Here is a 12,696-nt window from a genome sequence, read left to right as displayed (position 1 = left end):
TAGGATAAGAGGAGGGAAGAAGAAGTGTTGGGAGGCAGCAGGATAGGGCCTGGGCATTGCTTAAACTGGAGGTAAGGGGCATTCCTTTCTTCTACTTGTACATTTTGTGTAATTGGATTCCAAATGAATCACTCCCACATCTGGTGGGCCCATGAGAAAAAGAAATGTTGGATCTTGCTTCATTCCCATTGTGGGGAAGGAAGTGGAATCACAGAAAGGCAGGGGGATTATACATGCTCCTGCTTGTGGACCAACCGTGTGAATAGTGAAGGTGAGGAATCCTTTGGTGTTGGCAATGGACAAGAGTCAAGGAGGCAGAGGATACACAGAATAGGATATAGAGAAAGAGAACCTCATACTGTGCCTCCCCAGCAGTCGGCCAACCACTTACCTTTAGTTCCCTCTGACCAATTATCTTGTCCACTGCGGACCCATCATTCTTGTGACAGTCCGAACCCTGGCCTTCACCCTACTCAGAGGTCCTGGGCATCTGTGATGAGGTTGCTTCATTCCTAAGACCATGGAAACTAACCTTGGGCTTTGGTCTGTGGAGGCTGAGCTTTTGTCCTTGTGCTTGCTTAGAGGTGTGGGAATGGGTTCGTTGAAATGTTTTTCCTTGTTTTTCCTGCAATAACTGAATAGGGGCAGAGTGAGGAGGAAGAGGAGAAAGAAGACCGTTTTCATTGGATTGGATGTGTGTTTCACCTCTCAGTTTGCTGAGGAGTTTAATACATACATTTTATACCTATGTAATTTAATCATTGATAATTTCGTATTTTATTGGTTTATGAAACAGTATAATTTAGGAAATACTGATCTTGATCAGCACTCTTCATTTTAAAGGTGAATTATCTTGCTTGCTATTGTAAATGAAAAATAGTTTTAAAAGCAGTAATGTTAGAACCCTATAAATCTAACTCCTTAGTATGTGACCTTGGGAGAGCTACATCATCCCTGAGCATCATTTTTCTCATCTGTAACTTGTGCATAATATCTGTCTCAGAAGCTTATTGTTGGAAATCACCCTGTTTACTCATATAGTGGGTGCTCAGTAAAATTGTTTTATAATTATTACCTTTAGGTAAGAGCACAACAAATGGAAATATAAAGAGGTGTGGTTGTGTATTTCCCTCTTAAAAACTCTTTGTTAGTTTTTGTAGTACGTATAAAAGTACAGGTGCCCAGTTTGGAGTCTTTCTGTTAGTCTTATTTCTAAATAGGAAAATAATTTCCTTGCGTTCGGAAACTGATCCATATCTCATAATGTGGAGCACAAAATTAGGGACTTAAATATTAGTGAATTGATTGAAAAGGCAAGATGTCTAGGAAATTTCAGTACGTGGCTACTTTTAGCTACTACAGTTTTGTTTTTTGTTTTTTTTTTTATTTGAAGGATGCATGCCTATATGTATTAAAATGTATTTTTGCCAAAATTAAAAAAAAACTATTCTTTTAATTAGGAGAGAGAAGCTCTTCAGAAACAGCTGGATGAAGCAAATCGAGAAGCACAAAAATATCGACAGCAGCTCCTAAAGAAAGAACAGGAAGCAGAGGCCTACAGACAGAAGTTGGAAGCTATGACTCGTCTTCAGACTAATAAAGAAGCTGTTTAATTGAAACGAACATGTAGTTTGATTTTACTTTTGGTCAAGAAAGAATACAGTCTTGAACTGTACACAACAAAGGTACAGCCATGGGAATACAGAATGACAGAAGAGACTACAGATTGATAATTGGACTTAAGCCATGAGCTCTGAATTCTTGTAACATAAAACTTTACTTTAGAAGTTGTGAAATGTATTTAAAACTGAATTCTGTAAATAGTTTTTTTTTTTTTTTTACAGTTCCAAATGAGTTGATAAAGATTGTTGAAGAGATCCAAAACCACAATAAGCCACTGTTTTTGTGAATTCTTTTTGATTTTAGTACAAACCTTAATTTCTCAGAAACAGAACAGTTTTAAGGGTGATCGTTGCTGGTTAGAGCAAATGTTGTGTAATAATTATGGTGGACTGACGCTGGAATTACTCCTATAGGTGTAAACCTCTATACAGAGAGAAGATTTCTCCCAGGAAATCTTTGTACAGCTTTAAGTTGTGTCAGATTCTCTGAAAACATTTTTTAGAAAGCAAAATTTTTATATTTGTTCAATTTCAGCTATACCCAAGTAGATTTACATGTATATGAAGCAAATATTTTTTAAAATTTCTGTTTGTACATATTCTGCATGTTTTATAATTTCAAAATGCATCACTTACATAGGTATTTCTCCCACAGAAATGATGAAAGTGACCAGGAAAAAAAAAAACAAAAACCCCTTTACTCTATAGGTCATTGAAACTAAGTAAGCTAGCAGCTGGTTTTATTGGAATGACAGTGTTCTCGGAAGGAGCAGCCTACAAGATAACTTGAATTTGCCAATTCTGCAAAATCTGTGCTTTTTCGAAAATTTAATAGTGGGGACGTGAAACTGTATTCTGTGCCTTCCATCATGATTTCCACATGAAAGCACTTTAAGGCACTGGATTTTAAGATAATGTTTTTGGAAAACTCAATGTATATGAGTTTCTGAAATATTTTATGGACTTATTTCTCCCCAGGAAATTATTCTTATGGAAAAAAATTGCTTTTGTATGTAGAACAGGAACTTTTTGTACTACAGTGATGCAATAGACATGTCTAATGTAACTTCTACTTTTCCCTTTGAAAGCTCAGTGTCTGTGCTGTGACTTGCCCTCATCACAGTATTGTTGAATTCCACAATGTATGGACATTAAACACTGGCAGACTGTTCACTTTTTCTTTTTTTTTTTGGTAAAACATTACTTCAAACCCCTTTTTCTTGCTTTATTTTTCAATGTTTTATTGCTTTATGAACTGTTTAACCCTAACATCCCTCTAGGTTATCTATACTGTATAAAAGAGCAATTACCCTTAAAACTGTACTCTGGCCTACTTTTCTATTTTGCAATTAAATATCTTTTTCACATATGTTCATTGTAGACTTATGTTTTTATCACATCTTATTAACACATTAAAAATGTTATCCTACTGCATATTTGAGCTACCATATGAAAATATTTTATACTCTCCACAGTGTGACATTAAAATTCCTGAGGTAGCTCTTGAGAATTTGTTAACTCTCTCACTGGAATTACCAGTTTATTTGTTAATGTAATAAAGGGATCTGTGGTCTGCCCGCCTGATGGTTACTACTGGAAGCGCTTAAAAAGGGTTTAGGGCAAATTGAAGAACTCTGTAAGGAAGAGGAAAAAGATCTTTTTCAATTTTCCACTAAATTTGACATATTTTAAGTGATCCAAAAACTAGTTTTTAAAAATGCCAGGGGCGGGGCACGGTGGGTCACGCCTGTAATCCCAGCACTTTGGGAAGCCGAGACAGGCAGATCACAAGGTCAGGAGTTCGAGACCAGCCTGGCTAACAGGGTGAAACCCCGTCTCTAGTAAAAATACAAAAAATTAGCCAGGCGTGGTGGCGGGCGCCTGTAATCCCAGCTACTCAGGAGGCTGAGGCAGGAGAATTGCTTGAACCCGGGAGGCGGAGCTTGCAGTGAGCCGAGATCGCACTACTACACTCCAGCCTGGGCGACAGCGAGACTCCGTCTCAAAAAAAAAAAAAAATATATATATATATAAATAAATAAATAAATAAATAAATAAATAAATAAAAATAAATGCCAGGCCATATTTCCAGTAACATGAAGTGAGTTTTTCTGCAGTCCTGAAAAGTCAATAGAGAATGTCTGTTTCTGGTTACAGAGAGCATTAATTTGGCACATTAATTTGTCATGTGAGGCAGGGTGCTGGTACAGCAGCCAGGTACCCTGACGTGGTGCAGGAGCAGAGACGGGCCAATGTCTTCACCCCAGAGTGCAACCACTGTAGAGTTTTGCTTTCAGACCAGGCTGGCCTTGAAAAGCCTCAAGACAATGTTGGGAACAAGTTTGTGAAAGCTAACTTAATGTTGTCTTTGACTTCCAATCTCCTCTCCTGCTTGAGACTTTACCTGGTGCAAGAAATAATTTTGATTCCTAATAACAACAGCTGGCATAGATGGGAGAAAATAATTGGTGCTTAAAAGGAGTAAGTCTGTGGTAGCATCAGGTACTCAGGTATCTATGGCGGAAGCTCACCTTTTTCAGAGTCGTTGTTATATAACTTACAATTTCTCAATCATTTACATCTCATTTACTGTTCTGTAAAATCAATACTTAGACAAGAATTTGTAATTAAAACTTAAAATGGGTTTCTTTTTCCCTTCACTTATTTCATACTGTTTTCAGGTGGGCTGTAAAAGCTTTTCATTCTAGTCATTCTCAATGGTGCTCTGAGCAGAGGATTTAAAGAACTGACAAAAATAAAAGTCTGTGAAATAAAAGTTTTCAGAAATCCACGCAGTTGTTTCCACTACATATCCAAATGATGGATTTGTAGTTAGCAGTCATCTGGTTGCCACATCACTGGTTAATTGTTTCGACATATATATGAACAAACACCTTCTAGAGCAACCTTTCTCAACCAGGGTTCTGCAAGACAAGCAAGCCATTTAGTGTTTCGGTGTAATGAATTATTTTCTTTCCTATGCACCTAGAATCGTTCTTGTTACGTATTATCTAGACACCGAGTTCATTAGGCATCTTGACTGCCCAATTACTTGATTCAGATTTAACACTTCCCTCTGTATAGTCGCTGGACCTCTAGAATTATAAATTCTAGGTTGAATCTGTGATGCTTTCAGAAAGCCTCATCTGAGTAGTATCTGTAGGGACTGTGCTTCTCAACTAATTTTTATTTATTGTTATTTATTTTATTTATATCTTAATTGCTTCACAAAAGGACTTGTGATGTCATTTGCTTTCATTGGCTTTTAGGAATTATTTTCTTAACATCAGTCTTTTGTGATATGAATGGCAGAATAGTTCTTTTACTCTGCCACTGGACTGCTCTATTTCTCTGTGGTGGTGGAGTGTTGGGAAGAAAATTAAAGAGAAAAGGGGATAAATGGGAAATCTCATGTAATGAAAACTATACAGATGGTCTCCAAGTTATGATGGTTTGATTTGTGATTGTTTGACTTTACAATGGGTTTATCGGGGTATTAATTGCATTTTACATTTATGATATTTTTGACAGGATGAGTTTATCAGGACGTAACCCCATTGCAAGCCAGAGAGCATCTGTACTTGTTTGTAATAAAAAGATCTGCTTACAAATATATTTGTCCAAAATGTGACTGATGAAAATCTCTACCAGTATATATGTCTTCAACGTGATCGTTTATGATGTTATTGAAAATTAGAAGAAATCCTTGCTCATAGCAGGAATTGATGAGTTGATAGAAATGTTTATGAGTACCTTATTCTGATGTTACTGATTTTTTCCATACTGCTGTATAACAGTTTTTTCATGATAAAATCTATAAAGTTTCTTTGTGCTTTAATACCTGAAAGACCTTGAGAGCTGACTCAGAATAAAATAGAGCAAGAAGAAAAGCCTTTTCAGGTAAAATCACAAACAAAGGAACCTTAATGTCCATATGGATGGGTTCCCAAGGCATTAGCACTCAGGCTTATATAGCAAATAGAAAAAAATATTTTCCATTCACCTGGTTTCTATTGAATAAATAACTCCTCCATTATGTCAGGTCAACTTAGGAATGGACTAACTAATAGATTCGTTATTTCGTCAAATAATATTTACCGTGCTTGGATTTCATTATAGATAACTAGTCTGTTGTAGTTTTGAATGATGTCTGCTATTTGCTTCCTCTGTTAGTTGAGAAAACCGGATGCACATGGACTCAGTTTGACGTAAGCTCTCCATATTCATTCTCAGATTATTTTGTGTAACCTACGATGGAAAACATACTATCATCGTTGGAAATATGCTTCTGGTTCCAAACCAAAATTTTGATATCAATATTTTTGTGACTTATTAAAACTATTTTCCAAATATATAGATACACAGATACACAGTCTTGATCTTCTTGATACACAGAGCTCTTTTAACTTTTTTCACTTCAATGATAGTCAAATTTTGAACATAATTTGGATACAATTTCTAGGGGCTCTTTATTTTCAGATAAATATTGTAACTACCCCCTCAAAAGCACCAGTTGCTTTTCGGAAAAATTTTGACCTGGTTTCTGAGATTCTGTTCATTCTGCTTTATTAATTGCTTCCTCAGTTTTGTTTGTTTGTTTGTTTTTTGAGACGGGGCCTCGCTCTGTCCCCCAGGCTGCAGTGCAGTGGGGCAGTCTCAGCTCACTGCAACCTCCACCTCCCAAGTTCAAGTGATTCTTGTGCCTCAGCATCCTGAGTAGCTGGGACTACAGGCACACACCACCACACTCAGCTAATTTTTGTATTTTTAGTAGAGTTGGGGTTCACCATGTTGGCAGGCTGGTCTCAAACACCTGACCTCAAGTGATCTGCCTACTTCGGCCTCACAAAGTGCTGGGATTTCAGGCATGAGCCACCGTGCCCGACCCTAGCTTCATCAGCTTTTAATTTGGATAGTTTTGATCTCATGTGCATGGTTGACATGTAATGTTTTCCACATCTGTAAATACGTAATATTATCGAATACAATCTTACTACTGATGGATTACATGGATTATAATTTTGAATTGTGTGGATTATTTAAATGTCTTCTTGGTTTTTCTATAAGCAGTTTTCCCATATATTTTTGTGTGCCAGTTAACAGTAGAGCATTTGTTTTTGCATTACTATTTTTCATTATTCTAGACTTACCATCATCATCATGACTCTTAAGAATTGTTTAAATTGCATTCATTTACTATGTTTTGAAGTTTTCATGAAAGATCAGAGAATAATAAAATATCCATGTACCTACCACCCAAATTTAATACATCTTAAGTGGCCTTCCTTGCTTTAATTCTTTTGAGAAACAGAATGTTATAGATGTAGTTATTTTGTTTTCTGCCCATAACCCATTCCCTTCCTCTCTCCTAAAAGGTAACCAATATCAACCACTATCCTGGGTGTGAGATGTTTCTATCTACATTTTTACATTATGCTTTTATTATAGACCGTATTTCAGAAATATATGTTTTGTGTGGTTCTTAAACTTTATTAAGGCTATTGTACTATATAAGTAGCATTCTGCGTATTGATTTTTTCAGGTAAATGATATATTAGATATTCATGTTTATACTTGAGTATCTAAGTCATTCATTTTGACTGTTATATAAAATTAAGAATGTATCATAATTTGTCATTTTTCTCTGTATAGAAATATCATTTCGAATTTCTTGCTAATGTGAATAGTGCTATAATGAACATCCTTGTATATTATCTCCTTATAGCGTATGCAAGTTTCCCAGAGGCATGCACCTAGTAATGAAATTGTTAGGTCTACAGTAGTCAACCTTACTAGATATTGTCAAATTGCTTTCTAAAGTATAATGAGGGAATAATGATAATTTTCATCTCACCACATCTCACCAACACCTGATACTGTCACATTTTTAACATTCTTGTCGGCCGGGCGCGGTGGCTCACACCTGTAATCCTAGCACTTTGGGAAGCTGAGGCGGATGGATAACCTGAGGTCAGGAGTTCAAGACCAGCCGGACCAACATGGAGAAACCCCGTCTCTACTAAAAATACAAAAATTAGCCGGGCATGGTGGCGCGTGCCTGTAATCCCAGCTACCCGGGAGGCTGAGGCAGGAGTATCACCTGAACCCAGGAGATGGAGGTTGTGGTGAGCCAAGAACATGCCATTGCACTCCAGCCTGGGCAACAAGAGCAAAACTCCGTCTCAAAGAAAGAAAAAAAAAATTTTGTCAACCCACGTTGGTATGAAATTGTTTCTCACTATTTGCATTTCACTTATTACTAGTGAGGTCAAACATTTTTTCCCTCTTATTTTTTATCCATTAAAGTTCATTCTGTGAATTGCCAGTTCATGGCCATTTTGGGGGTGTAGTTTTTCTTACTGATATATTGAAGTTTAATGTTTTTCTGGAAACTAATATTTTGCTAGTTGTATGAGTTGTAAATATCTTCTCCCACTGTATGTTTTTTTTTAAACTTCGTTTGTATTGTCTAACTTAGCACATATTTAGTGAATGCCTCTATGTGCAATTCTTTTTTTTTTTTTTTTTTGAGATGGAGTTTCACTCTTGTTGCCCAGGCTGGAGTGCAGTGGCGCGATCTCAGCTCACTGCAACCTTTGCCTCCCGGGTTCAAGTGATTCTCCTGCCTCAGGCTTTTCGAGTAGCTGGGATTATAGGTGCCTGTTACCATGACCGGCTAATTTTTTGTATTTTTAGTAGAGATGGGGTTTCATTATGTTGGCCAGGTTGGTCTTGAACCCCTGACCTCAGGTGATCCACCCGCCGCGGCCTCCCAAAGTGTAGGGATTACAGGCGTGAGCCACTGAGCCCAGCCTCTATGTGCAATTCTTAATGTCAAGCTGAGGAAGAAGTCTAAGAAGTTTTATATAAGTCTGACACCCAAGGTGCCTGTAATTGAAGGTGGAGTGAAATTTTAATTTACGAGTTGATCCTTTTGTTTTTTAGTTCAGTACTTCCCCCTTTTTATAATGTATACTTTCCAGATAATTAGTGAGATAAAGATTGGATTTTCACTTTTAGGGTTTCTGAAAGATGTAATAAGCTACCTAATATAACTTGTTTTTAATACTTGCTCTAACTTCTGATATTTTATAGTTGTGTATTTTGAATTATAGTTTAAAGGATTAAGTGGATTATTGCACATGATGTTTAGTAAAGTGTTTGGGAGTGTTTAGCACAGCCTCCAAAAATTAGAATTCTACTAGCCCCCTGATCCTACATATCTGGCATCTTAAGAGTCAATAATAGTAAAGTTGAGAGAGGCAGCTTGGTGTGGTGGAAAGAACATGGGTTTTGGATCAGATAGTCTTAGGTTCAAATCCTGGCTTCTTCAGTAATTATCTTCTGTAATTTTAGCCAAGTGTTTAATTTCCTCAAGTCTTGGTTTCTCAAAGATGATGTAGAAAATGGCTTTCACCAGGTTGTTGTAAAGATTGAATCAAATAGTGTACATGACAAGTGCAAGGCATAGTGCTCAGTACAGAGTTAACATTCTTAAATACATGTTGAGGATTGGTGTGCACCTGTAGCCCCAGCTACTTGGGAGGCTGAGGTGGCAGGATCGCTTGAGCCCGCGAGGTTGAGGTTGCAGTGAGCCATGATTACGCCACTGCACTCCAGACTGGGTGACAGAATGAGACCCTGTCTTGAAAAAAAAACATAAAAGCAAATATATACTGTATTCTAATTTTTCTCCTTTCTTTTCTTTCTTTTTTTAAACATAAAAGGGACAAGTACAGTACAATGTTCTGTACTTCATTTGTTAATATATCTTGACATGTCCTTCTTTTTTTCGTAGAGCTGCACTGTGTGGGCATACCAGAGAGTAATCTAGCAGTGTACAGTGCTAGTTCCCTAGCTGTGTACGTTTCAGTTGTTTCCAGTCTTTTGCTATTACAAACAGTTCTACAAAAAATTACTTTGCGCACATCAGTAAGGATATCCTCAAGTGGAAAAGCTGGATCAAAAGGCATGTATATTTGAAGTTTTTATAGGAATTTTCAGAATGCTCTTCTACCACCATTAGATGAGGGCTCCTAGTTCCCTACAGCCTTGCCCACAGAGTTTATTAACCTGGGGTTTTTGTTATTCTGATAAGTAAAAAATGGTAGGTCAGTGTAGATTTAAATTGATCTTCTCTATTATGAGTTTTATATTTCCCTTTCTGCTAATTTATCTTACTATCCTTTGCCCATTTTTCTATTAGGGTGCTGATCTTTTTTCTTTTTCTTTTTCTTTTTTTTTTTTTTTTTGAGACAGGATCTCACTCTGTTATCCAGGTTGGAGTGCAGTGGGGCAATCTTGGCTCACTGCAACCTCCACCTCCCAGGCTCAAGTGATTCTCCCACCAGGGTTTCGCGATGTTACCCAGGCTGGTCTCAAACTCCTGAATTCAGGTGATCCGCCTGCCTTGGCCTCCCAAAGTGCTCTGGGATTACAGGCATGAGCCACTGTGCCTGGCCTCTTCTTGATTTGAAATTCTTCATAGATTAGACAAATTTGCCCATTGTACAAATATGTTGCAATTATATTTTCTTGGTTTGCTATTTATCTTGATTTTTCTTACGGTTTTAAAAAAATGTGATTGGATTTATGGTTTCTGGCATTGAACCATAGTTATAAATGTATGTTTTACTCTGAGGTTGTCCAGAGAAGCTCCTAATTTTCGTAATTTAATTTTCATCTTTTTAAAAACAGCTCTATTGATGCATAATTGATATACAAAAATAGCACATATTTACTACAATTTGATGAGTTTGGACATGTGTACACACCCATGAAACCATCTGTTAACCTGATGGTGGTGATGGTTTTATGTAATTTTATGCTTCTATTTTTCACATTTAAATCTGACTTTTCTGGAATTTATTTAAGTGCATGATGTGAAAAATAGATCCAACTTATTTTTCTTGCCAGATGGCAACACCTTGTTCTAGCATAATTTATTAAATAGTTCATCTTTTTCTTTCTGATCTGAGATGCTATCTTTATTAAGATGCGAAATTTCTGTACATTTAAATTTATTTGGTCCTTTCGTTTGTCTCTTTGTACACCAGTATCTATCTCATTGTTCTAATTATTTGAGCTTCATGAGAAATTTTAATACCTTCTGGATAGGAACAGAAACTTCTTGTTACTCTTGTAAAGTTTTCTTCTTTATTCTGGTTTATTTTTCCTAAGAACTTTAAAAGTTGGTACTGAATTCCAAAATAGAACACCCCAAAAGCCTGTTGATTGTTCCACTGAGATTATGTTAAATTTTCAGGTTAACTTAGGGGAAACGGTTACCTTCATTATGTTAATTAAGAATTACTCCGTGAGAGCATGGTACATCTTGTCACCTGCACAGGTCCTTTTTTATATTGTTCAGTAGCAATTTGAAAAAACATCTACTATGTTCAATGAAATAAAAGTCGAGATTTAAAAATTTGGCAAGGAGTTGAAAACTATAAAAAAGAACCAAAAAAAAATTCTTTCTTTGCCCCCATAAGGCAGAAAAATAAAAATTCTACAACTGAAAAAAATATAATATCTAATATTAAGAAATCAATAAATGGTTTATTGTATTAGATATATTTGAAGAGACAACTAAAAATAGGAAAAATATTTTCAAAGCAACTCAGAAAAAAGATGAAAAAAAGAATACAATACTGTTTATATATAATAGTATATATAATACACAAGTTTAACATAGGACTGCATTTGCAGAATAGAAGAGAGATAATGGGAAGATAGCAACACTTGAAGAAAAAATAATAATACCTTTTTTTTTGAGACGGAGTCTCGCTCTGTCGCCCAGGCTGGAGTGCAGTGCCACCATCTCTGCTCACTGCAAGCTCCGCCTCTCGGGTTCACGCCATTCTCCTGCCTCAGCCTTCCAAGTAGCTGGGACTACAGGCGCCCGCCACCATGCCCGGCTAATTTTTTTGTATTTTTAGTAGAGATGGGGTTTCACCGTTTTAGCCAGGATGGTCTCGATCTGCTGACCTTGTAATCTGCCTGCTTTGGCCTCCCAAAGTGCTGTGATTACAGACGTGAGCCACCACACCCGGCCAAAAATAACTAATACTTTTTTATTTAAAGTGCCTAACTTGGCTGGGTGTGGTGGCTGACACCTGTAATCCCAACACTTTGGGAGGCTGAGCTGGGTGAATCATTTGAGCCCAGGAGTTCAAGATCAACCTGGGTAATAGGCAAAACCCCGTCTCTACAGAGAAACCCCCCAAAACAAAAAACAATAATCAGCTGAGTGTGGTAGCACATGCCTGTAGTCCTTGCTACTCAGGAGGTGAGGGTGGGAGAATTACCAGGGCCTGGAAGTCAAGCCTGCAGTGAGCTGTGATCACGTCACTATACTTTAGCCTGGTTGACAGAGTGAGACCCTGTCTCAAAAAGAAAAAAAAAAGTGCCTAACTTGGTGCTTGGCACTTTCTAAAATTGATACATAATATTTGTACCTGTTTATGGAGTATATGTGATATTTTGATACATGCATACAATGTGTGTAATCATCAAATGAAGGTATTTAAGATATCCATCATCTCAAACATTTTTCTTTGTGTTCAGAACATTCCAAATCTAGCTATTTTGAAATACATAATAAATTACCAACTATAGTCATCCTAATGTGCTATTGAATATTATTGAATTCCATCTAATTATATGTTTGTACCAATTAACCAATCTGTATTTATTCCTCACCCCCAGCTCCCACCAGCCCTTTCCAGTCTCTAGTAACTATCATTTTATTCTCTACCTCCATGAGATCAAATTTTTTACCTCCCATATCGTTGTCAATATTATTATTTTTCCCACCCCGGCTCCTGTGAAGGATTTATTGACAATATCACTGGAATCTAAATCCTCTAGGCCATTTTTTCACCAAAGCCCTTATTTTCTTAGGGCATTATTTTTTTTCTTAAATCAACAGTTTTCTTGAAATATAATTCCCATTCTATAAAATTTCCTGTTTTGAATTGTATAGTTTAATAGTTTTTAGTATATTCACAGAAGTGTGCAACCATCACCATAATAAATTTTGAAACATTTTCAGCAGGGCACAGTGGCTCACGCC

At 36.8% G+C, this 12,696-nt stretch overlaps 1 protein-coding gene across 14 annotated transcripts in view; it reads left to right on the top strand.

Annotated features, from left to right (window-relative positions):
* Positions 1 to 2,991, top strand: part of GABPB1 (GA binding protein transcription factor subunit beta 1) — a 76,306-nt gene extending 73,315 nt beyond the window's left edge. For all 14 annotated transcript variants that reach the window (XM_073995789.1, XM_045395442.2, XM_073995786.1 and 11 more), the window contains one exon: positions 1,461 to 2,991. In XM_073995789.1, the coding sequence (XP_073851890.1) occupies positions 1,461 to 1,613 (153 nt within the window). In that variant the 3' untranslated portion in view covers positions 1,614 to 2,991. The remainder of the gene's footprint in view (positions 1 to 1,460) is intronic.
* Positions 2,992 to 12,696: the final 9,705 nt, after the last annotated feature.

This window comes from Macaca fascicularis, chromosome 7, assembly GCF_037993035.2.
Source record: "Macaca fascicularis isolate 582-1 chromosome 7, T2T-MFA8v1.1".
NCBI lineage: Eukaryota > Metazoa > Chordata > Mammalia > Primates > Cercopithecidae > Macaca > Macaca fascicularis.
This window is presented reverse-complemented; position numbering and strand designations above follow the sequence as displayed.